The sequence below is a fragment of the Lissotriton vulgaris genome, chromosome 6 (genome assembly GCF_964263255.1).
Source record: "Lissotriton vulgaris chromosome 6, aLisVul1.2, whole genome shotgun sequence".
In the NCBI taxonomy this organism is placed as follows: domain Eukaryota; kingdom Metazoa; phylum Chordata; class Amphibia; order Caudata; family Salamandridae; genus Lissotriton; species Lissotriton vulgaris.
In genome coordinates, this window is record NC_141694.1 from 420585677 (window position 1) to 420613354 (window position 27678).

The 27678-nt window shown below is 44.4% G+C and overlaps 1 protein-coding gene across 5 annotated transcripts in view; it reads left to right on the forward strand.

Moving 5' to 3' along the window:
• MLIP (muscular LMNA interacting protein) overlaps window positions 1-27678 on the forward strand; it is a 1527370-nt gene that overhangs the window by 1061536 nt on the left and 438156 nt on the right. For 4 of the 5 annotated variants that reach the window (XM_086926435.1, XM_086926437.1, XM_086926436.1 and 1 more), the window contains one exon: window positions 24502-26046. The exons of the other annotated variant lie outside the window; for it this stretch is intronic. In XM_086926435.1, coding sequence (XP_086782561.1) covers window positions 24502-26046 — 1545 coding nt within the window. The remainder of the gene's footprint in view (window positions 1-24501; window positions 26047-27678) is intronic. 5 annotated transcript variants of the gene reach the window in all.

Below are 27678 nucleotides of genomic sequence, written 5' to 3' on the forward strand. Positions count from 1 at the left end.
ACTCCAAAAAGTGGTGACAGTACTGGGACCCAGTTGACAAGAAACAACAACCACGGAACGACAATATCAACACACACCATATATTGAACTGGAGCAAAGAGAGGGAAAAAAAGAACTCTACCAGAAACAGAATCCCCAAACGGCAACCCCAGAAATACGCTGTAAACTACTATTTAGGCCGGAATTCCAAACAAGAGGAAAATCGGACAAGTTGAATCGGGGGAACATACTGAGATTGTTTGGAGAGATACCTAAATTAAGGGAAATAACAACAAGTGACCTCATATCAGTAGAATTCGTCCAACTACATAAAGAGAAAGAAGAGGAAATAAGCAGCACTACGTGGGCATCAAAAGATATAGTAGAGCTGATTCTTTCGACAAGATCTTACTTTGCAGAATGGGGAATAACATTAGAACTACCAACGCCTATTAAGTATCCATTCCCTTTACTAAACAACATGACTTCCCAACCTAAGAACACAATCGAAAAAACACATTCAATCCTAAAGGGGGCAAGAAACAAAACAATTACGCAACACCAGTCGAACTGTATAAAAATAACACAAGTAAACAATGGGTCGAAAGATAACGAAGATTGGTCTTGGATAGCACAAGCCCTAAACTCGCATCGATCCTGATGGCAGTAACTCGGCCCGAAACAAGCAAAAGTAAAACATCAAGGTAGGCCAGATACCAGAGAGGAAAATAAAAATGTGCTCGTGAAACGTTCATGGTTTTAAAGAAATGGTTCAAGATCAAGATACAATGGCTTTTCTGAGCAAATTCGATATTATACTTCTTCGAGAAACATGGAATGAAATCCCGAGACAATTCATGGGATATGAAGAACATCACGTAACGTAATGGCAGAGAAAATTGCTAAATATGGACATCCGAGGGGAGGATTATCCACTTTTATAACAAACGACTTAACCTGGAAAACAGAAGCACTTGATTCAGGGGTGAATTGGATACAAGTCACAAAACTAGAAAACAAAGCATGTAAAGACAGCTTGGGATGGAGGTTATTGATCATAAACATATACATCCATCCTGAAAAAGCAACAAAAGTCAAAAAATTACTAACGCTATTAAATTTGATAAAAACCCTACAAAAAACATACCAATTTCACGGGATGCTTATTTCAGGCGACTTTAATAGTAATTTAACAAGTGCTATGCAAGACAAAAACAATATCCCAAAAATATGGAAGGAGGTGGAATCATTAGGATTAGCGATCCTAAACGGAAATATGAAGGGAGATCGACCCACAAGATTCACCTTCTCGAGTGGAAAGAAAAACTCCATACTAGACTTCACACTGATTAGTAAAGATCTTATAAAGACGGTCGATTATTTCGAAATATTAACCCGACTGGAAAGTGATCATTTCCCACAAGAGATGATACTGAGCATAAACTCAGAAGAAAAAATGAAGATAGTATCATTAGTTAGTATTCCAGAAGTATACAACTTGATGAAACTCAGATGGAGGGGTCATATAAAAAAAGAAATAATGGAAACGGTGTTTGAGCAAGTAAAAATCATGGAGGCCACTGGAAATCAATCGCTCAAAGAAAAATGGGAGAACTTACATAAGCTTGTGCTACGAAAATTTGCAGTAAAACATCAATAAAACATGGACAAGACTCTAACAATGAGCCCTGGTACACTACTAAATTAAGAGATAAAAAAAGGGAAATCGCAAAAAAGCTAAGAATAAAAGCTGTAGACAAAAAGCAGGGAAAAGAAGTAGACAACAACGAAATATCGAAAATGAGAAAAGAATACAAAGAGGAATGTAGAACAGCGAAAAGATCACACACGGAGAAAATTTGGGAAGATCTGCTACGGTCGAGCAAACTATCTAATAGCAGCGAATTCTGGAGTATAATAAATAAACTAGCAAAAGGAACGGGCGGACAGCACAACATAGGAATTAGTGAAACCACATGGCTACATTATATTGAAAGCCTATACAACACATTCAGGCATCAATCAAACAAAGAACTAAATAATGATTCTATAAAAGGAATGGTTCAGAAAGAAGCAGATACTGGACACGCAAAAGATGACCGGTATGGAAATTCTTCAAATGGAGATCCAGAAGACCTAACTTCGCTTACAAGTGTACAACAAACAACCATCATGATAAAAAAAACTGAAAGCGATAGGAGCATCAGGCCCCAATGGGCTCCCAAATGCTCTATTCAAATATGATCCCGATTTTTGAGCAAAGTATCTCACACCATTATTTAACCAAATATTCAAGGAAAAAAAGATTCCGCAGTCCTGGCAGGGGAACATCTTCCACCCAATATATAAAAACGGATGTAGAATGGAACCGGGAAATTACAGACTGATAGCCCTAATTGATGTTGAGGCAAATCTTTTTTCATCTTGTCTATTGATTCACCTTCGACAATGGATAAATAAAAACAAAATTGTACCAAAATTCCAAACAGGTTTTATGGAAGGCACAGGTTGTACAACTAATCTGTCAGCGCTGGCGCTGCTTATTGAAGGAGCAGGAAAAAAGAAGACCGGACTACTATCTTGTTATATACATTTGAAATCTGCGTTTGACCGCGTGCCAAGAGACCGCTTGTGGAATAAACTTGAAACATGGGGCCTCCCGCAGAAATTAATTGATATTATAATAGCTTTATATAGCGAAACGTGGGCAAAAGTAAAGCTAGGTGATGAAAGACGAATATCCGCAGAATTAAAAACAAGAAATGGCCTCAAACAGGGCTGTGTGCTCTCGCCAAGCCTCTTCAACATATACTTGACAGACTTAGAAAGCCATCTGCACAAAGTAAACGGACACCCACCAAAATTAGCCAATGAATGCATCCAGTTCTTACAATATGCAGACAACATTGTGGTCTTAAGTCAAACACCGATAGGCCTCCAAAGAGTGGTAACTAAATTAACTGAGTATTTTGACTTAGAAGGTCTGGAACTAAACATCAAAAAAACGAAAGTGATGAGATTGGCGGGCACAGGCAGACAACCATTCAAATGGTACACTAAGGACAAACATATTGAAGAAACAACATCATATAAATACTTAGGAGTCACAATAAGTAAAAACATGTCCATATTACACCAAAAAAGAAACATCAATGCGAGAGCCCAATCTCTGACTTTCGCGTACAGAAAACTTCAAAAGAAACTGAAATATCCGTCCTATGAACATCTTCTGAAGGTGATGGCAGCCCAAGTATTACCATCTCTGTCCTATGGGCTAGAAATATGGCACGGGAAAGAAATCGACATCCTGAACACACTCCAGACAAAAATATACAAATCGGTGTTCAACCTTTACAAAGGATCAGCTCCAGCACAAATAAGATTGGAATTTGGCCTGCAAAATCAAACCTACCAAAGGAAAGCAGTCTTAGGGAAATGGTGCTGGAAGCTCACACCGGCAGAATCAGGTTCATTAAATAATCCATGCTGACTGGAAATCAAGAAACAGTATGAGGAACGTGAACCAAACTCTTGGGGTGAGGATTTGCGAACAACCTTGGAAACCCTTAAAATAGAGGAAATATGGAACAGCCAATTGGAAGAAGCATTCTTCAAAAAGATCTGCAAATTAAACGCAAAAGCTCTCTCCCTGGTAGAAGATAAAAAGACCTTGGCCAAACGTCGACATGCCTGGACTGTATTAAATTCATATAAACAATTAAAATCACAACCTTACCTTGCGGCACATTTCCATCTATCTTTAAAAATGAAATTTTTAGCTTTTAGACTAGGCGACCACCCTTCTAAAGATCTGATCCCATCTCTGAAAAACACACAACAAAAAACAAGATGTAGATTATGCGGATATCACACGGAAACCTTAAGTCACTTATTATGTACATGCGAGTCAATAAAAGAGGAAAGAAGAACTTTGCTGAAATCAGTTCTAAATGCTCTTCAGATCCGTACCTGCAGGCAGGCAATCACCAGCTGGATGGGTGCAGGTTCGAATATTTTAACATGCCGCGGTGTGAAATTTATGAAAAAAGTAGAGACTTTGCTTTCAAAGGCCGAATAAACCTAAGAGTGTGGACTGTAAAATAATGTTTTACTTTTAAAGAACCAAAAAAATAAGAAAAATATTTTAAGAAAATGATTTTTATTTTGTGTGTAAACTGTATATGTATACTTTATGGTTGTGACAAACCAAATAAAGTTAATTTTGACTGACTGTCTTCGTTTCAGACTTCATTAAGATATGGGGGCGCTGAAATGAAAGTGGTAGGTATTGACATCAACAACCATGACTTTTGCTTTGGATGCAGCAATTTTGCTTTACTTGTTGCTTATTTGTCAGCACTAAAAGATCTGAAAAATACATATCTGATACAGTTATTTGTCTAAAAGGCCATTCCAAGAAAAACGCCTATATATTAAGCTTAGTTGCATTTAATTGCAATTCAGTGGCAAGAGTTGTTACTTTATTGGAATTATCCCTAGAAAGTAAAAAAGGCAATAATACAGTAGGCGGGTTTTACTTTTTTATATGCAACACCTCATTGCAACCAACCAAATGTGGGGAAATGATGGAGAAAAACACAGTGCAGAGTCATATGTGTTAAGTGTGACCTGCTGCTGGTGTCACCCCCGTATTGGTGCTCGAACCGACTGCATTGCACGATGCACACCTTACACCATGAAGTAGAAGTGGGTGTGTGCTATCTAGCATAGGATTTGGACTATAAGCATATCTTTCCATTACAAATTCCTATGCCTAGACACATTTAAAAGAATTCCGGACATCGGATGTGTGATGTGCACTGCAGTATACATGCAATATGTGGATTCTTTGAGAACGCCTTTCCCTTTGTTAAGGCCCCTCCAAGGAGGCGATCATTTTTTATGGAAAGCCCAGTCTGGCTATTTGAGCAAAATGAGCTTTGCATCAAAGCCTATGGGTGCTTGTGCTGAACCTTCCCAGTAATTCCCCTTTGACACAAAGTAATCCCAGGCAGCAAAAAGGTGTTTTTACTTCGAATAAAGGGGATCATTCCAGCTCAAACACTTTTTGTACATGGCAGTAGGTATACTTGCAAGACTGTGCCGCCATGCATTGTGCCACTTTGCGCTGACAGAAAGCCTTAGCAAATCTGTGTATTTGAATTCGCATTTTTAAACATTACTTTTTTGTCATGTGGTGTGATTATATTATCTAAGATACTGTAATGAGGCGTCGAAATCATTCGTATTTTAACCGTTTCCGATGCACTGATAGCAATAAAGTCACTGCTACTGTCAAAAGCTCCTGTTTTACAGGCAGATCTCTGCTCAAAATGCAAATCCGAATATAAATATTTATGTATTCAACCATTCTCTAGCAGGGTTGAATACGTTGCTGGAGGTCTGCACTAATAGTATTCAACTGGGAACACTTCAGAATGGAACGAAGCACGGTTGGCACGTTTGCAATTAGTATCTTTCTTGAATGAACGGAAGCAAGTGCATTTAGCTTTTTTGATGTTATCAGTCTGAGATGGCTTGTTTCAATCTTTCCAATCGAGGCAGCTCCGATGAGAAAAGCTCATCAACGAAAGCAAGATGAGGTGATGTTTCAAAAAACAATTATTTCTTGAAGAAGCAGATTTGAATACCGCCTTACCTACCCTCAAACAAATCAAGGTGTATGTAGCAATATTGCTTTTCTGCATGATTACATTTGCTTTTCTACCTTTTTATTGATAGTTTTTTTATACCGTTTTTGTCTCAATAATGCGATACTGGTATTTAGTGCTATGGTACTTGTGCTCCATTCCTACAATAGAAGGCAAAAATGGCTACGTCCAGCTGGCATATTTACATTTTTAGCATAGCTATGTTAATATGCTGCAGGAAGTGCAACCCTGGTATGAAAGGTAAATGTCGCAATCGGTCTAGAAGACTATAGGTCCGGGTACACTGTTTTGCAGAAGTTCCTCCCTTTATGCATTAAATATGTCACCCTAAGTGCTTTCTGTTGGGTGCTCAGTGTATAAAAAAATCGAATGAACTATGCTACATAAAGAAAATATGTCCCTACAGTGAACATCTATTAAATACTGCGTCCACTTTGTACGTAAAGTGCTATTTTTCTATGGAGAGGCCTACTTATGAACAAATGTCTGGTTTTACAATGTCGTCTAGGAAAATCCCCCCAAATCGGTTTTAAATGTGTATCAAAAAATACGTACCGGGGAGGGGGAGGGCTTGGGGGGGGGGGGGGGGGTGGAATCCGTCACACAATTCATCCCCAGCTGCCAGCATACGCAACCTGCAATCAGTGAGGAGGTTTAGTGCTTCGGTGCTGTTCGTCCTGAGAAGCGGAACTCCACTAATTACACCAAATGTGGCTGTCGTGTTTTGATTAAGGAAGCACCAGGAGTCTTCGGTTGTTTAAGGTACCTTTATTGTTGGTCTCGCTGCACACGATTAGACGTCCTGCTTGCTGCCTCGTTTATCTCTAAGTGTCTGTTCCCCCAGCCCTTGACCGGAAGTGGTGTCCGGTTCCTTGCCCCCCTCCCACCAGTCGGGTCCAGGGTCCTAGTGCCCTGTGCCCAGGTCATGACATCTCCCCCTTTGTTGCAGAAATGACAGACATGTAGTAGGAGAGAGAGAACGAGAGAGAGAGAGCGAGAGAGAGAGAGAGATCATGTGTCCACATAATATCTCTTCAATCAGTCTCTTTGGTCTTTTGCACTCTCTTCTTTGATGGGTATCTACTTTGTCCGTCCGTGCGTCCTCATCCTGTCTCATGCCTGTGTCTCCTGTTGTTCCTTCTTTTCTATCTTCGTCCATGCTCTTGAATTCCTTGAAGTGTGAACTGTTTAGTGTGAAGGGATAGCGTCCTGCTGATGCTGTTATCATGGGCCCTTTTACCTCGGTCACTGTCAGTGGCTCCTTGGCGAATTTGTTGTCCGATTTTCTCAGCTGCTGCTGCCGCACCACCGCGATATCCCCTTGCTTTAGGTGCGCAGGAGTTGCGAGTCTCCTCGGATCAGCATATGCTTTCATTTTTTTTTGTCTGCTTGGTCTCTGATGGCGATGGTGCTCTGCTCTGGCGTTGCTGTTGCTTCCAGCTGCGGTAACCTCGTTCTGCTTGGTCTGCCTTTTACCAGCTTGGCAGGACACCGTCCTGTGGAGCTGTGGGGAGTGTTCAGATTGCCCCTCAGTACCTGACACAGAGCCTGTCCTATTGAAATCTGCGCCAGTTTTGCTCTTTGGACCGCCTTCTTTATGTTCCCAATAAATCTCTCCACCATGACATTTGCTTGTGGCCATAGGAGCATTATTTTCCTGTGATGGACCCCTAAATAGTCCATAAACTTTCAAAATGTTTCCCCTGAGAATGGCGGGCCATTGTCTGTCTTCAGTGTTTGCGGAGAGCCCCACGCCGCAAATATGTTGTCCATAGTTGCCAATTTTGCACTTGCTGATGTTGACAATACTTGTCGTACAATGGGAAACCTGGACAATTCATCTATTATAACAAGCAGGTAGTTTCCCGTCTCCAGAGGTCCGTAGAAATCTGCTGCTAGTTCAGTCCACACTGCCAGCGGGAGCTCAGACATTTGTAGCGGTTCTGGTTTTGCTGGCTGCCCCGTCGTTTGGCAGATGTGGCAGTTCGTGACGGTGGACTCCATCATGTTGTCCAAGCCCGGGAACCACACTTTCTCCCGTAGCAGTTTCTTTGTAGCTACCATGCCTCTATGTGATTCGTGCACCAAATTCACAGTCTGTCTCCGCAGCACATTTGGCATCACTATTCTTGTTCCTCTCATTATCATTCCTTTTTTGGTCTTTGACAGCTTTTCAAGAATTTTTTTGAAAGCTAGCATTTCCTCTATACTCACTCCATTTCCAATGATGCTGTTGTTGTTGACATGCCTCCATCTCTGCTGTCTTGTAACCCTTTTGACCGCCTGCATTGTGGCGTCCTTCTCTGTTTCTCGCTCCAACTCTGCTACCGTCATTGATGCCGGAGTGTTTTGTTTCAGTACGAAATTCAGGTATTCCTCCGCTATTGATGCAGCTTCCACTGTTTGTGTTAGCCCCTTGCATGCTCATGACGAGCTGAGCTCGTCATGGCCTTTAGAACGCTCGCACGCTGGGCTAATTCCCCTGCTGTGCTGAGCGCTCTAAAGAAACGGGTGTGGTCATGACGAGCTCAGCTCGTCATGAGCACAGGAGCACTGTAGCTCATGACGAGCTGAGCTCGCCATGAGCATGGGAGCGCTGCGCGCGCCCCCCTCCCCCCAGCACAGTGGGGGAATGTACCCAGCAGGGAAGGGGTTAAAGAGTGTCTCGACATGTAGTCTGCTGTGTTGTGCTCTTTCCCTGGTTTGTGTACGATCTTGAAGTTGTAGTCTATCAGCCTGATGCCCCATCTATCTATTCTTGGTGGTATTTCCGCCGGGTCTTCCACGACTCTCATCGGTCGCTCTGCCTGACTTCAAAATGTCCGCTATCACTCTCGCGAGATCTCGCGAGATTCTTTTAAAGTTCTCACGCTCGCGTCTTTAATTATCGGGACTTCAGGGGCTTCTTACTGGCTTTGTCATGCGGCCGGACAACTATTCCTTTACTTTGCTCGCTGGTCCTGTTGCGGCCAGGGTGGGCTCCAGTGCTGTGTCTCTTCTCAGTCACTCGGACCAGGGTGGGCTCCTGGCTCTGTGTTTCTTCACTTTTCAGGCGCCGAACACATGCACGATTCTTTTCCAGCACCTTCGTCGCCAGTTGTCGTGTTTTGATCAAGGAAGCATGCCAGGAGTCTTTTGTTGTTTAAGGTAACTTTATTGTTGGTCTCGCTGCACATGATTACACGTCCTGCTTGCTGCCCCGTTTATCTCTAAGTGTCCGTCCCCCCAATCCTTGACTGGAAGTGGTGTCCGGTTCCTTGCCCCCTTCCACCAGTTGGGTCCAGGGTTCTAGTGCCCTGTGCCCAGGTCATGACAGTGGCCTGAGCACCTTACCAAGCAGTGGCTGCAGTGATCCATCAGGGGTCAAATGGGTGGCTTGCACTAGCCCGTGTGACTTGCGTGTTAAGGAAGTGGGCAGAACACTTACAAGTTGAGAGGACTGGAGGAGCTGTGGCACCTGGGCGGTGGCCCCCACTCACATCCGGATCGTGGGCCGGAGCCGTGTGGTGACTGGAGGCGTGCAGTGATTCAGCGCTGGTGACCGAGTTGAGCGACTGGAGGACTGGTCTGCACAGCGTTCCCATCTCCAGCCAGAAAGCCGCAATTGCGATGGTGCAGAGGTAGGGAGTCGCTTGAGGTGAGAGGGCGCAGTGAGGGAGTGTAGGCCCCCACACTCCGGCTCTGGAGGATCTGAGTGGGCCAGAAGAGAATGGGTGGAAGAGCCCATTTGGGACTCACTGGGCCCGCCCAATGGGCCGTGTACTGTAGACTGTTTCCCTCTGGGTGCTGGGAAATGAACAACTACCGGCGTAGATAAGGAACAACCCCTTCCAGCACATCATACCGGGCAATAGACAGCAAGTTGTCTGGCCCAATATGGCGGGGAAGTGCGTCCCTCTCGAGGCAGTAGTTAGTTGTTGCGTGGTGCCTTCCCACATAGACAGCCAGTGGTAGCTGGTGACATTTGAAAGTGGTGAGGCATGCAAGTTCGGAATGAGTGCCTTGTGGCGAGCGACCCTGACCATCATAGGTAAAACTGAAATAAGAGTAGGCAAATGGTGCATATTAAAGCAAATTTAAGAAAGTTAGAAAGTTAAATTAATTTTGAAAGTGTACTTATAACATCACTAAAGATATTTCTTATGATTTTGGCATAGTTAGCTGCTTATTCAGTATAACTAGAGAACTTCATCACAGTCTTTGAAATTATTAAACAACTAAGAGCTTCTCATTTTATCAATCTCAGAAGGATGAAAGGCTGTGATAACCTGTGGAGATATGAACATGCAGCGACTATGGTATGCATTGGAACTGGTAAATGGACACAATCCACTGAGATATTTTAATGGCATATGAGTTGCAATATCCGTCACTGTAAATTTTTCTATTGTACATCAATGTCCACTTTGTGCTTTCCTTACGTACGTCAATGCTCAATGCACACTTTTGTCATGTAAATCAATGTCCACACTATGCTTTCCTTACCTACTTCAATGCTCACTGCACACTTTCCTCTTGTACATCAATGTCCATTCTGTGCTTTCCTTATGTACTTCAATGCGCACTGCGCACTTTGCTCTTGGAATCAATGTGTACTCTAAGCTTTTCTTCACGCACCAATGTCTACTGCACTTTTCCCTCTTTTATATCACTATCTGCTCTATGCTTTCCTTGTGTACCTCATTACCGACGCCACCTGTGACCGTTGTAACACTATTTGCAGGAGTGTGTCAATAGTGCCCCAGAAACATTATCAATGCAGGAGAAAATGCCTGCATTATTCTATCATTAATACAGAACTATGCTCTTTCCCATAACACTCCATGGCCTTTCACAGATAGGATACACGCCATTCTTGGTCCAGCAACATTAAAAGACACACATGCCTTATGGCAGGTTACTTTTCTAGACAAAGAACGCATTCTCACTGGTCCCGTATCTAAGGCTTGACAGCTGCAGACACTTAATGTAGCCACTGACAGTAAAAATCCATGGGATTGTGTCACCAAGCCAGTGGCTGTTGATAACACACTCACCCATCAGAGCACATCATTTTATCAGTGAAAACTAAAATGGTAGCATTATTGTGTGGAATAGTTTCGCTTTAAATATTCACTTTCCATGTGATAAGTGTGTGAAACATACAGATCGGGTCTGGTCAGTGGTCTCAGAGTCGTCAGCTTGTTTTTTACTCTCTGTGCAGGTCTATAGCACTCTCTGGGGTATGTTCTCAAGAACGTGTGATAACCATCGCCAAATTAACTTAACGCAACTCTTCACATCACAGTCTAGCACGACAAAATAACACTGTGTTAACATTGTATTCCTAACCCGGCGGCACCATGCGATAGTAGCAGATTAACACGCCAAATAACTGCCCAAAAAAGTAACACAACCCCCACAAAATGTGAAACACGAGTCCGAAAAAAGATGCAATGCCTCAAATTGAGATACAAAAATTAGCAACAACCAGCGACTGGCCTGCAATTCCCACGCGTCATGCTGGAAAATCCACTATAAAAGCAACCAAAAATAACCTCACCAAAATCAAAGCTAACTGCGTGGCACCATGGATGCACCCGGACCGAGTGCAGAGGACAACTCTAACCCCACAAGCCCCACGGAGGACCAGCCAGGAACCCCGTGCACAGGGAAGAAGAGGAAGACGGGGTTCAGTCCACAGGAAGACCGGATTAACGTCACAGAGGTGATACACCACTACCAACAACTGTTCGTCACCTCCTGGGTGTCATTGGCAACACAAACGGAAATATGGCAGTCCATCGTCAACAACGTCAATGTAGTCGGAGTATTGAGGAGGTCAATGGAGGAGGTCAAGAGGCGCTGGCATGAGGTGCAGAGCCAGACCAACAGACACTCTCCGCCAACAGAAAGCCAGCAAAGGCGACTGGAGGTGGGAGTCCAGCGCCACAGGAGGAGCTGCATGAGCTGGAGGAAATGGTGGCCACAGTCATCAGTGCGGAGACAGTGCAAGGAGTTGGGGGCCGGGACACAGCTCCAAATGTCCTGACCCAACAGCAACAGAGTGAGTAACCACCAGTGACTACGTGGTTGGAGGGAGATGGGCACAATGGCACACATGCAGAATCATGTGTAACACACTGCACACACACAATGATAGTGGAACATGTCTCTGATACCCTTGGCACACTGCAGCACACATAGAACCACCAAGTAGGCCCACGTCTACAATGTGCACAAATGGGCTCCCTCCATATCAATAATGCCACAACCTACCCATGCATATGTGCAGAATCCAGAAAAGCAGCGGCTCTATGAGCCACACTGACAATGGAAGTGACACTGCATGACCGATGGCATGGATGCAGTCAAAATAATTGACATTGGCACGAGCGGACATTGAGGTGGCCCAGTGTGGATCACGTTGGTGAAGGAGCAGGTCACACTCTGACACATCCATCTGCACCTACAACCCATGACGTCAATAACACATCTGCAGACAAACAATGTACAAGAGTACGAAATCTGTCCAAGAGCACATATGACCAAAGTCGCAAACATCCCAGCACCTGAAAAGCACACAAGTCAAAGGCATACCACCTCAAAAGGATAAGGGGCCGCAAAATCAGAGCTGCTGGGGCAACTCTCCCACAATGCAGGATATAGCAATCACAGCACATCAGCATTGACGGCAATGTGGTACAACGTGCAACACTTACACCACATGACGAAGGACACAAGTGGTGCTGCTTGTGCGTAGTAACTGGCCACTCACATCTGGCATTGCATGGCACTGTGAGATGATAGTGTACGAGTACAACCACACATCCGTCATGTAGTCGAAATGTCCACTGTCTCCCATCAAATAGCCTGCTCCACCAAAACAGTCACAATGTACATTGTCATGCAGTCTGTATGTAAATATCTACAAAGCGTCAACATACATGGGACACTCTGTTAACCTGCATGTCCCCTTTACATTGCAGAGGGACAATCAATACCTCCTGCAGAGCAGACCACACATCTCTTCAGTTATGATGAAGAGGACACCCTGCACATATGCTCGGACACCCTCCAATGGCTAATGGACAGCCTCCGCACCCCACCCCAGGGAGCCCAGCTGCCTCGAGGTGACCCTGCCCACGGCACAGGAAGAGATGGCTGATCAGCTGTGGGTGGTTTTTGACCTTGTGGCAGGCAAACTCAATACCATACGTGGGTGTCTGAGCCCCATCAAGGACCACTTACAGTCCCGGAACACTCAGGAACATACACCAAGACCCTGACATGGACTGCCATATCTGCTTTGGTTACCAATGACACATCAAACTGGCTGCGGACTGCACTCTTCCTCTTCCAATTCACTTTTCATTCTCCAAAGGACTCTGGTTGGCCCACCACTGGGCAACCATGTAATGTGGGCTTGGCATGGCCATGTATTGCTCCAGCTCTGGAATTCCCCAGAATGTGAAATAAACATTCGAAATCACACAGATGTGTTATGTCTATGTTCACTCAAATATAAAAGTATGGATGAATGTAGGGACATTGATTGCACTGAAAGGTAAACCCTGGTAAATGATATCAATGCACATGTTTGAGCCTGAGCCACATGGCCAATTAGATGACTATGAAGGTGTGAACTAGCTGTGGCCTCATTGCACATGAACAACAATCTCGCAACCCCCAACATAGCCCCACATGCATGTATTAAATAGGGCTGTGTGTAGAAATGACATAATCGGTAGCAGGCCAGAAGTGGTGTCCCCATCACATGTGACAACAGAACGTCTCTTTGCATGCCTACTGACACACATCTTTATATTTATAACATTGCTCCACATGGCCAGAAGTTGGACACCATACTCACATTGCTGAAGACACGTAAGTGCACAGGTCTGCCAGCAACTATCCCAAACACAATGTCTGGCTCACAGAGGTGGAGCTATCAAAAGGGACCCAAACCCATTGTACATGCGTCAGTCAGTTCCTCCCTATGTACGAACAATGCTCATTGAGGCACACGAATTGTCATTCTAATCAATACTCATCACAGTTGAAAACTAGTGAAGCTGCGTAGACTTTATTAGCATGTGCGTGTCAGTACGGGCAAGGGAAGGGAAACAACATGCAGAGAAATGCTTCAGACACTTACAGGCAGTATAGGAACATGTTGAGTTGCAAGAAATGGGGAGGCAAAAATGAACACAAATCATTACGGATGGCAATGGTCTCAGCCTACCTTGCCTTGCTGGACGAGGCATGTGCTGTTTGGCGTATGCTCAAAGCCCCTTGTCAGGGGACACAACTCACAGCCCATGGGATCTGTATGGTGCTGTGCAACCGGACTGTGCCGACTATCTGCTCTGCTGACAGTGAGCAGGTGAAAGTGTCCTACAAGGTCATATGTCGTACTACATTGCCATGGGTGTACTCTCCCCCCAGCAGTATGTCCAAATTGGGAATGTTGCCAAGCAACGCTGTGCAGCTCCGCCCATGGGACTGCATCACCTTACACAGGTGTGTGCATGCACGCATAGCTCCACGCACATGCATTCTGAGTCCAGGCGAAGGCAGACATGTCCACTGTTGTTCTGGGTTATGTGAGCATTCATCAAGATGCAACAAGGTGTGGGGACCTGTGCTGTCGGTGACAATCAGATGTGGCTCCATGAATGCGAGTGCCGCTTCATTGGCCAGGAGTACATGGTTGTCTGGGCAGATGTGCTCCGTCCATGCAGTTTCACCAATCCGCAACACAGACCAATATGGGAGCACCTCGATGTGGTCACTGCACACGAGAAGTTGTGCAATCTCCCTTGCACAACTGCCAGAACATACACCAAAGATGAAGGCATCCCATGCACGGGTATCCCAGTGACACTCCTGTACGTGGGCCAACAGGGGGTGCACAGTTAAGTCATAATCCAATTCAGCTACTGTTGTGTTGGATAGACAGACCTCCATGGGCCACTCGAATGTGCATGATCAACAGTGGAACCAGGGCTGGAAGCATGTGATATAGGCAAGACGGAAACTCAGACGGAAACTTATTCACAACACTGCCATTGGCAGTGATACCAACAGATGCAGCATTCGTGCACGGTACAGTTCCACGTGACATGGCTTGTGCATATGCCGAGGATGGGCTGCTATTGAGTTTGTTGGTCTCGTAGCACAGGCAATCCTCAGACCAGTGGCAGATCTGTAGACTACATGCCACAGCTTTGGCCAATGAGTTGCATGTGTGTGCAATGTTTGGATGTATGAGTTGTTTTTACCAATGTGTCAAGGGAAGCCCTTCAGGTGTAGATCAGGCAGGGATGAATGTGTTGGGTGTGGACACGATGGTCTTTCATTAGCGCAGTTCGTGATGTGGGAGTCGGAGTCTGGCATGGTATCTCACGCAGGGTGTGCCAGCCGCATTCAAGACCAAGGTCGGGGGTTCGGTTGACCTTCCACCTTGTGTATTGAGACAAAGGAGCTTTCATACCTAATTTTAGACTGACTACTGCTTGAATTTTTTGAATGTGATGTGTCCTTCCTGCTGACATTGATGCCATACCTTAGATTTGGGGAGCACCAATTGCGAAACACACGCACCAGTTGGCATGTATGAATGAGCCAAGGGCCCGATTGACCTTGCGCTCCTTGTTCAGTCTCTCTCTTTCCCTCTCTCTCTCTCTCTCTCTCTCTCTCTCTCTCTCTCTCTCTCTTTCTCTCTTTTTCACTCTCTCTCTCTCCTTTGATGAGTGCAGGACACTCCTTCTTGTCTTCCATATTGTCTTGCAGACTGTGACTTACAGATTGTCCAGGGATTCCCTGCCATGACTCTTCTAAATATTTGTTTAGTGACAAATTTGATTGACATATTTTGTTTGGGCTTTCAATGGTGAATGAATGAATCCGATTTTCTGTACTCACATGTATCTTAATGGTGGTAAAGGTGCGACATCAGGCGAATGCTTCTTTGCATGATTTTGTGATGTTAATGTGCAATATCTTGATCCGAGGAAGGTGGGGGGTGCCCGGGTTCGGCCCAGAGGGGTGGATGGGGGGTGGTCCGGGGGTGGTGACGGTGGGTGTTGTGGTCCTCTTGGGTGTCCGCGCTGCATGATCGTTGGCTCCATGCCATCTGTTGTTCTTCAGGTGTGGCTCTGGGCTGGGCACCCTTTTCTGGTGCAGGTTGTAGTCTGACTGTATACCAGGTAAGAGCAGGTGTTCATTTCCTGCTGCTAGTGTGCCTTCTCGTCTGTTTTGTGATCTTATTACAGATCTGGATGGTCGTTGAGAATGTTGTGATGTGCTTTTGTTGCAGGTTTTTGCATGGGAACGCTTACTCTGCATCTCATTGGCGATAGTTGCTTGCTTGTGAATGGGGATTTACATTTATCATGACTTTGGCTGCTCTAAGTGTCGATAACTCGGCGATAGCTCCCTGCGAATATGCCCCTCGGAGTTCAGAAACACACATTCTTTCAGGAACAAAGTTCCAATAATTCAATGTTCTCCTGAGTGGGACTCAGACCCCAAATAATAAGGCTGGGTGTGTTTTCAAGGCTGTTCTTTTTGTGTAAGAACTTTGCTTCGCTCAGGTTGATTGCTAGAATGTTTGATTCCCAGCTACAAGGTTTGAATTGTTGGAATAGCGAAAAGTCCGGGATGTGTCCCAGAAAAGACCTATGCCAGCCTCCGGTTCGAAGGGACCATGCAAAGCATGCAAAATTAGAAAAAAAACATGAAGTCTCCAGCTGTGCGTTAATAACTGAGATTAGGCGCCGCATTGCGTAAATAGATTTAAATAAGCAGTATCCTGATTAGTCAGCACTTTAATTGACAAACAGTATTAAAGCTGCGGGAGCTCTTACCTGTAGAAGTGCACTACGATTCAGCTGATGAAATACAAACACTGCCATAGTAGATCTCACTAGATACTGGCTGCCAATGGGTCCGTGTCTCCTAGTGATGCAAGGGTGTCCGTCCACTGACCATTTCTGAGGACAAGGCACCAAAACACATGTGCTTGCATTCAGGCCTACTTGTGATGAGTGCAAAAGGGTGGGATCTATGCCTCTGAATGACAGAGACAGATGGCTGCTCTTAAGCAGTGAGGGAGACTTAAAGGCCCCAAACCATGACGCTAACAGCATCACTGGCCAATAGAGTATATTGCCATTGACTACAATGGCAATGATTAATAATAAAGGGCTTCAGAAGAGCAAGCCCTGCGTCGTGTGTCACAGTTAAGAAAGTTAATTTACTGCCTGGCTTCAGTCTCTTGCTTCAAAGCGAGGCGGGGCAGGCAGCCTGGGACAGACAGCCCAGACTAAAATACATCAATTTGTTTAGAGATATAATCTTATCTCTAAATAAATCGATTTATTCATTATTTGCACAGGAACAGGGAGGAATATCAGGGGGGCCCTGCACCACAGCCCTAATGGAAAATCTTGCCCTGAGGACAGCAATACTGGTAAAGGGATCAACTCAGGGAGTTCACTGACAAACCACTCCTGACAACACTTTGAACTTGAAAGAGTGGTGATTCCACTCTTCTTCCCTTATAGGCCTGCATTGAGGGAGGAACATCCCTCGGGCTACAAACTAAAGCAAACTTGGCAGCTGACTTGGGCCGAGGTGTAAGGAGGTGGGGCTGATATCTGGGCCTTTTGGCGAATTGTTGGACTGAGATGCTGTTTTCATCAGCGGGAGAAGGAAGGGACTACCGGAATACCAACAGGCTGGAGGGTGCTTTGGCAACATCCTTGCTGGCAGTGGTGAGTATGGTGCAGCCCCCTGTCTTGCACTTTTGGATCAGAACTCCCTGTAGGACACTGCACCCAGCCAGACGTGTGTGCTGAGGTCTAGTAGCCGCACTCTGGCATCACAATGACGGGAAGGAAGGCGCCCAGGTGTGGCCTCCACACTAAGCTGGCCAAGTATACAGTTCCGATGGAAGAACCAGCTCCAGGTGGCACTACAGAGCCGTCAACTCGATGCAACTGGCCTCACTGATGGCAAGACGCTCACACTTCGAGACGTAATGGGTGCCATCCAGGGGAGCACACATCACTCGAAGGCAAAATAGATACAACAAACTCAGACCTCACACTGGTCAGAGTTTGCTTACTGAATGTGGGGGACAGGGTTAAAGAAGTGGAAGCTAAAACAAGATTCCTTGAGACCCAAGTAACTAACTTGAGAAAAATCACGGCTGGCCTCTAAGACCTGAAGACTTAGAGGGCTGCTCGAGGTGAAACAACATTTGAATATTGTGGATTCCTGAGAGGGCAGAAGGCTCAATCACTCATTATTTTGTGGAGGACCTAACACTGAAACATCTGCAACCCTGTGGTCTGTCAGAGTACTTTTCGGTCGAGAGGGCACACAAGGTGCCGGGAACCTGCCCACATGCTGGAGCCCTCCTACTTCCCATCATAGCATGGTTGCTCAATTTCCAGGATCGTGATGTGGTCCTGCAGAAGTCTCAGAGAGCTGTACCTCTGAAGTACGACAATGCTACCATCACATTCTTTCCCGACTTCACTCTTGAGGTGCAAAGGATGCACAGTAACTTCCTGGACATTAAAAATGCCCTGCCAGAGAAGAACATTGAAGACTCCATGATATTTCCTGCCCACCTGAGAGTCCTGACAGAGGACAGAACGTGGTTCGTCTCCTCGGCAGAGGAGGCCTGGGACTGGCTGGATGGGTGGAGGATGTCCCCCGGATTCCAAATCTCAGAATCACCAGGAATGGCAGAGACATGAAGGTGTTTCCCGAGATCAATGGAGCTCAATGGAGCCACACAGATGGTCAGGGCTGCTGGAGTAACCTCCCCCCACCACAATGAGACCTGCTTACTAGTTGGGGGAAATGTTTGACAATCCTGTGAAGCTAGAGACTGCAAAACATGTATTAAGGGGATGGGCGGGAGGGTGTCAGTGGCCAATTCCCTCAATATAGTTTATCTGAAATGTTAATTGGGAAGAGAAGTGCTCTGCATAGTTGGGGAAGTGAGCAGGTTAAAAGAGACCACTTTGCATGGAGGCAGGGAGGGGGCACAATGTTGGGAACTAATTTTGGTTCGATTTTCATCACTAGATGCATCACAGAATTTGCTTTGGACTTTGTTGCTTACTACATTTCACTGGTGACACAGATAGAGAGGAGTAGCCATTCAGACTGCCCGAGTGGGAGAAAAGATGTACCAGTAGACCTATGGTTAGGAATATACCATTATGCAGCCTGCAGATAAGGCCCAGCTGCATCTAATGTCATGGAACATCAATTACCTGGGCAATAAGATCAAAAGAGGAGTTGTGCTGCAAAATATTAAAAGACACACACCAAGTGTCATTCTCTTCCGAAAGACACATTTGACTGGCACCAGGAGTAAGGTGCTGAATAGGGGGGGCTATAAAATGCTGGCACCAATAAGCTATACGTCTGGTCCTAGAGGAGTGGGCATATTGATCAAACAGACATTAGCATTACAGACACATAACTTGTAGGTGGACAAAGAGGTTTGATATTTAGCAGTTGCGGGCACCTGGGAATGCTGACCTGTACCCTACTTCTCAGCCTCCCAGACAGAAAAGTGCTAATGCGTGGGGATTTCAACTTTGCGCTAAATGCCTTAATGACTCCTCCGACCGCTGGCCCCCTAGACATACACTTGTGGGCTGTACCCAATGGGGTGCAGCCCAAGGGTAGATGTTTTTAATACCATAGCCCTGACAGATGTGTGAAGGTCCCACAACCCAGAGATGCACCAATTCACTTTCCATTATGAGGCACATGGCTTCCTCTCTAGAATCGATTATTTGCTGACTTTGGCCCAGTTCTGAAAAGTTTTCCATCTGCCCTGAGGTATATTAGAACACTCGCCTAGATGTGAAGTATATGGCTGGGCAGTTCCCTGGAGCCCAGCGATTCATGAAGCTAAACCTCTGGTACCTGAAGGTCCCTAGTGCACAAGAAGGACTTACGTTGGCAACTGACCAATATTTCACAGAGATTGAGGTCTCAGTCGACTTGGCCGCGATATTGTGAGAGGCATAAAAGACAGTCAGGGGACAGGGTCTCTCCCTGGTAGTGAGCCATAGAAGGGATAAAAGGGCAAATGTGGAAGCTATATAAGAGGACATAGTTCAACTTGAGGTGCAGCTGATCCACCAGGATTGAACCAACATCCCCAATATGCTGTCAATCAAACAGCAAGAGCATCATGGGCTGGTGACTGAAGAAGCCAAAACTAGACACAGGGCTATTTTGAACCCTATCTATGATGTTGGGGATAAGGCTGGTAAACTCCTGGCCTTACTAGTGAAAATGGAAAGGGCGAATTGATGGGTGTATCGATTCATGAAAAACGCAACATCACAGAAACATTTGCTTCCTACTATTCACAACACAACTCACCCTATGGCTTGGCAACTGCAAAGGACTGTCGCGCATTCCTAACAAACATATTGCTCCCAACTGTTACTGTTGACGATAGGACCCTCCTCGAAGGGGACTTAACACAAGAGGAGATAAGACAGGCAATTCTGGATTAAGAAGTGGGAAAAGCACCGGACCCCAACGGTCTACCCACAGATCTATGCAAACTCAATGTGTCGAAAAGTGCCCCACATTTGTTGAAGAGGTTTGAGGAGTGCCAGGAGTGAGGGATACTTCCCAGCAATCATCACCATACACAAAGATGGGAAACCACTAGATAACTGTGCCTCTTATAGGTCTATCTCCCTCCTGAACGCTGAAATTAAAATATTAGCAAAGTTACTAGCCTTCGGTTGCTGCTGTTAATTACCTAACTTGTGCATCCAGGCCAATCCGGATTCATCCCATGGAGAGGAACTGCACTCAACCTGAGAAGGCTGCATGGAGTACTGAGTAGAGCAATGTACATACAAGAGGACACAGTCATCCTGTCACTGGACGCCCACATGGCTTTCGATACCATTGACTGGCCCTTCCTTTTTGAGTTTCTAGTGAAATTAGGCTGGGGACAAAATTCCTGAGTTTGGTCCGACTTCTCTACTCTGACCTGCTGGCCCAAGTAGTGGTTAACGGGGAGCTGTCGCACATCTTCCCCTCATGGCATGGCACCCGCCAGGGATGCCCTCTCCTTTTTGCTATGGTGCTAGAGCCCCTGGCAGCATGGATCCGCATGGACCCTTTGCTGCGGAGCCTCTGTTGGACGGATCATTGGGATGTCAGAATATCGCTATATACTGATGACGTCCTCCTATATATGGCCGACCCCAAATGCTCACTAGCGATCAACATAATTGGCAACTTGGTCATTTCTCCAGATACACAATAAACTGGGCAAAATCACTGATATGCCCAAAAACTGTGAGATCTGGGTGACCACAGAGGGTTTCACGTATCTGGGAATGTTTGCCACCATGGATCGCACTCTCTCCTATGAGAAGAACCTTTTCTCCTCATTGGAAAAGGTGAAGATTGACTTCAGCGCTGAAGGTCACTGCCAGTGTCACTCCTTGGGAGAGCTAAACTTTTCAAGATGATGGCATTACTCCACTTTCTAAATGCTTTACACAATGCACCATTCCCCGTCCCCTCACAATATTTTAAAACAATACATTCCACAATGTGAACGCTCCTATCGAATGGCGGATTGGCAAGAGTCGCACTTCATAAGCTAACACAGAGGTGGTGCAATGGAGGTATTGCCCTGCCGGATGTGCAAAAGTACTATTGGGCAGCACAGTTGACAATGGTCAACCAATGGATGCACCTACCAGATGAACTGTCAATCTGGATGGATTCCCTTGGGATAGGTGATAATAAACAACTGTAACCAGTGTTTTCTCAAAATCAGTGCAAATATGACATCTAAAAATTAACATCTGCGATCAATCCTTTTTTCGTTTAGTGAAAATTGATATAGGTTTGGTGTCCAACAGGATATCACTAGGATATACTGCATTAGATCTATTGTGACTGCTTTTGTGTAATAACTGAAGGCATTTATATTTCTTAGGCATATCATACCTTGCAACAACCTGTAGTTTCCGTGTACATAGGGAAAGATTGAGAACATACAAGTCTCTTGACAGAATCATTGGTTATATATATGTATGTTCTTAATAATACATGAAATAATGTTTTAGATGAAAAGAAAAACAGAAATGAAATACAAAATATATATTTTTGTAATAGATCAGCCTGGTTTGCCTGGATTGTCTATTGATCTATGGTTTAACTGCTACACAGTTTATTTTCAGTACTATGCCCAGTGCACAATTGCTTTCCAAATAGGTTGTTTCCTTGTTAGGGTATTATCCATTTGCTTTTCCAGTTGGATTCCCTGGGGATGCATACCTACGGGCCTTGTATTCTACCCTGTCATGCCCACGGCTGTGACCATCGGTCTCTGGAATGCAGCCTATGAAGCACTAGGGTGGAAAGGTAAACTGACTCGGTTCATGCCTTTCTGGGACTCACCCGCTTTGGGCACACTGCGTGTGTACCCAGGCTTTAACAAATGGGATCAAATAGGCCTGTCTGAAATAGGAGATCTATGGATGAGGGGTTCAGTAATCCCTGTTGCTGTCCTCTGAAGGGAATATAAGCTGGCAGATACTGAGATTTTGTGTTACCTGCAAGTTAGACATGTGATTCAGGTGGCGAAGAGCTTCCTGGCTCCTCTCTCCTGGAAAGCTGATTTCTAGATGAGCACATGCCATGTAAAGCGACCTCACTCACATACCGGGAAATCATTAACAACACACCAAACACACTTCTCTGCCTCTGTGAGAGGTAGGCCCTGGACTTGGGGGATCTAGAAGATGATGAATGGTCAGAGGCGCTGGCCTCGCCAAGTAAAATAGAAATTAAGGTGGTATTCCGATTGGTGCAGCTTAAGGTACTGCACAGAGCCTACTTTGCCTGTACCACAATAGTGAAAAAGGGTAGGGCACTGAGTGATACATGTTGTAGAAACTGTATCCAGAAGGGCACTTTCTTCCACATTATATGGGAATTTCTTGCCATACAGTCTTGTTGGGAGTCAATAGTCACTTGTGTGAATGCCGTATGGGATGACAATCCCTCCCACGCCTAAGTGGTGCCCCCTTAACAAATGGGAGGAATCGAACATCAATCTAATGTGGCGGCCCTGAATGACCCTGAGCCAGGCTGTAGCAAAACGCAATTTAGCCTGCTGTTGGGGAGCAGACATAGCACAAGGCATGAATGATTGTAAAAAGATATGGACATGAATAAAGTAGCTAAAAAAACTGTCTACACTACTATGGGTGTTCAAACAATGGGTTAAAGTCTGGGAAAAATTGATCGATTATTGCGGGTGCCTGTATACCCCACCCTATGTTTTCTAGTGGGCCCTAACCCCACTTCCTGACTCTGTTTCCTCTCTGACCCAGGCATCTTTGGTGGGTGGGTCTGGAATGAATAATGCAAACTACTATTTGGCTGTATTACAGTATCGCCAATGTGGTGTTTTATTTTTTATATTCTTTTATGTTTTATTGAATTTGAATAAAGAGATTTCATCAATATATCCAAATAGTGACGATCCTAAAATATAAAATAATGCGGATAGCTACACCAGATTGGTAACATTTAAAAGTCATAATTTGTGGTGTCTGGGTGCCTGGCAGTAACACACCAGTTCTGCAAATTTCCCTTCCCTCCATTTTCAGTAATTGACACTCTGATGAGATTCGAAAAACATTTTTGGTTACTGGAAGAATGAACATGTATCTGGGAGATTCCAATTGGGTTAATCAGAAAAAGAGGTGAAACCCAACAATGCCAGACTGATTGGCATGAGGAAGAAGCCTTTCATCACAGGTGCGCTCTTGGACATTTGTCTAAACTCCCTGTTCTGGGAACATTTGTTTCCTGACCTGGTATAGTAGGTAGAAGGGATGGCTTCCAGGCCACATATTCACAGGGCAAACACATGATGAATGGAATGCTTAAACATTTCAGACACCTACCCCCAGTCACAGATCTGGGTTGAATTCATCATTGATCTATAGCTCACTTCGCCACCCCAGACCTTGCATATTCCCCCATTCAGACCAAGACCTATGAATTTCTGTGAGGTATGGGTCACTTAGGGGAACCTCATCACACTGTGCAGAGGGCCACATCATTTTGCATTACACCACTGGCTCATTGATGATGTTATTTTCTCTTAACTCAAAACTCACTACATCAGACCTACCCTCCTCTGCCACCATTTGACTCTTTCTGAACTTTCATTTTTGTATGGTTTGTTGTGAGGCTACAAATTAGTTCTTTGTTGCAAAAAAGACCAGATAGTTATAAAGGATTTCTAATAGAGAATGCATCTTATGAATTTTGGGGATTTCTTAATCTACCTATATGATTCACATTTAAAAAAACCAAAGCATATCCTAATTTTTTTAATAAAAATCTATCGAATGATATAATTCACTGTATAAAATACAAGTTTTAAATATTCCATCCTGAATAAACTGAAATTATTCACAAAGTGTATTTCATGTCTAACATCTTATAAGTGCACTCAAGGAAATAAATAGTATGCTATTTTTAGGAGTGAAATAACGTAACATGATATGATCCAATATTTAATGAGTGATTTCCACATACGTGGTTAAATGTAGTTTTATTAGCCCATATTCTTTTGTTGTGCTGTATGCATTAACACATTATATCACACAATATAAGTTTGGTAAAGTGATGCTACTTTACTTGTGATGTTTATGCAACCGATGTACTGTTTAGAATCAAAATGTTCTACATGACTTTACATAAACAAAATATTTATTATGAGTGCTGTAATGTCAACTAATTTAAAAATCATTTTTTCTTTTTCCTGCAGCTAACCACTTTGTCTTCTACAACTCACCTGATTTCCTCTACACTACCTGCTATTAATGTTGTATCTCAGTCTAATCAGAGGGTGGACAATGTCATACAGCCCCCAAATCAAGCCTTCTCTGCTGATGATGACTATAGACCGTTTAGTTCTGCAACAGCATCACCTATAATAAATTCCAAAACATGGTCAATGGCTCCTGATTATTCATCATCCTCTTCTGTAATGCAACACGTGTCTGCACATCACTCCCCCGTGCTGAGCAGTTCATCTGAATCTCAAATAGCAAAACCAAGTCATAAACAAATTAGTAACACATTATCCCAGTCCTTATCTCCTGAACGTCCATTTAGAACCGGTGCATTATCTCCATTGCCTACCCACATTGAAACTCATCATTTATGTCCTCATCCTAAACCACTACACTCGCCTATGTTTGGATCCTCCTCCACAATATGCAGTACAGAGGAGCTTTGCAGTCCAATGTCTACTCATCGAACACTATCAAAATCAGGAAAAAGCACCTCCCTCCCATCACGACTTTCTTTTTTAACTGCCATTTTGAAGTCAGGACAAACCACCAAACAAAGATCAGGGACACCTACACCTTATATTTCTAGTATGTCTTCCAAGCCCCTTGGTTCTCCAGCATACACTAATTGCCAGAAGTCTACCAGAACCAAAACACTTTCCACAAACTGGGCAACCTTAAAACAAGGAGACCTTACACCTACAAATTCAGATCCCTCTTATAAGCAAACCAAGACACTACCCTCATCTTTAGAATTCAGTGTCTGGAATCAGCCTCTTCAGGCTTCATCTCATTCGCCACCACAACAGCATAAGACACTCAATCCTTATTTAATAAGTCCTAAACCATTTTCCAGAGAAAAAGTTGTGTCCCCAGTTTTGCCACAAAGATTATTCAGCCCAACAAGGTCTTCTTCCACCTCAAACGTCCAATCACCCTCCCCTGTAAATTTGAAACCTCCTATAAAAAAAGAGCTAAAGCAACCATTAAAAAAATGTACAGAACCTGGAAAGTTGAGAAGAGACCGAACTCCGTCACCCACAGTATCAACTTACACATCACACTCCATAACTGTACCAAGCAACCAAAGAGTCACTATTTCCCCTGATTCAGAAAAACATTTAAATGAAAATTATTTCAGACCTAGGTATGCCTCATCAAAAGTGGTTACAACTCCCTTGCCTACTCTGAAGTTGAGTGTTGCTTCTTCTACACATGCACATACTTCATCACAATTTTTATCTCCACACTCTCAATCTACACCTTCCCTTCTAATGACCCAGAATGCTCACTTTTACCCACCACATCCTAAATCCTTATCTCCTTCCCCTAATCTCAGAAATTATTCTAGAAGCCCAAATTGTGAGCAAATGGCCTCTGGTGTAAGCACTTTACGCATGTCACCTGTCCCATTGCTCGCATCACCATACTCAACATTGTCAAGATCCTGCGAATTGTCGTCTGCACAATCCTTATCCTTATCCCAGTCACCTGATAATGAAAATAAGACACCTAAGGTACCTTTTTTGTTTATTTTTTCAAAAAATGTGCATGAATCCACTACTTTCATCTAATCGTGCTAAATTAGTTATTGTAGAACTGCTTACAGAAATTAACATTGAACTAACATGCTGCTCTGAAGTAATATAGAGAAGAAGAGAGAAGACAGCAAATGAATGTGAAGGATGAAGATTTTTTTGGCAGCTGGCAACCCTATACCTGTTTGCATGGCTAAACTGTACTTTTTGTACTGGAAAGGAATTGTTCAAGTACAAAAGTTATCCTTTAGCACTTCTCCTAATATGTTTGTGTCCTGTACAATACAGCACACATGAAAGAAGTAAAAGGAGGAGACATAAAAACATTTATCCTCGTTGTGCCTGCATGAGGTGACATAAGGTTGTCCACAAATCCCTGTATACAAGTGTATGTAAATAGGGATTATCGTCAAAACCCTTGGGCCACCTCAGTTCAGGTCCAGTTATATGCAAACAAGCCTTGAATCTGTGCCTCATGGGAACAGTCCAGCCCTAACTGCCAAGCCAGGTGTTCCCTGAACCGGACACAAGCAACCTGGGACCAGTTTTGGGGTAGCACCCCTCTTCAGCCAGGCTAGCTTGAATCCAGTGGCAAAGTGAGCAAGGGACCCACGTCTGGGCTTACCCTGCCAACTTAGGTTGAACAAAGCACACATAAGGAGATGATGGACGGTGCACTGAAACCTTTCAGACACTCACCCCAGTCACAAATCTGGGTTGAATCCATCATTGTTCTTTAGCTCCATTTGCCACCTCAGTTCAGACCCAGTTATCTGCAAATCCTTCTTGACCCTGTGTCTCATGGGAACAGTCCTGCCCAAACTGACAAGCCAGGTCTTCCCTGAACCAGAACCAAGCATCCTGGGACCGGTTTAGGGGTAACATCCCTCATGAGCCAGGCTAGCTTGAATCTAGTGGCAAAGTGAGCAAGGAACCCACGTCTGGGCTTACCCTGCCAACTTAGGTTGAACAAAGCAAAAACAAGGAGATGAAGGACGGAGCACTGAAACTTTTCAGCCACTCACCCCCAGTCACAGATCTGGGGGTTAATCCATCATCATTCTTTAGCTCACTTCGCCACCTCAGTTTCAGAACCTGATACATGCAAATCAGTCTTGAGCCTGTGCCTCATGGGAACAGTCCAACCAGAACTGCCAAGGAATGATTCCTTGATGCAAAGTAACCCGAAGCAGTGCATAGCAGAATTTTGGGTTACTTTGGGAAACTAGCCTATGGAAATCTAAATTTGCTTTGGATACGATTTTGTGTCAGGTTTGCATAACAAATGTAACAAAAACCTGGTGCAAACATTAGTAAAACGTGGGCCACAGAGCAGGGTTGCCACACTGCATTCACTCTTGCTAGGTATATGCTGTCAATACTGACCCTAACAATAGAAATATTTGTGGCAAAGGGAGATGATGAAGTGTTTGCATACGAAATAGAGTGAATTGTTTTTACCATTTATTTAAAAAAATTGAAAAGACTGCATATATTAATTGTCATATAATTCATGCATGTTTGTGTGTGTGTGTGTGTATGTCTAGAAGCATTGCAATTCTTTTAATGTAAACTGCAGATGGGGTGCATGTGCCATTATAAGTTTATAAA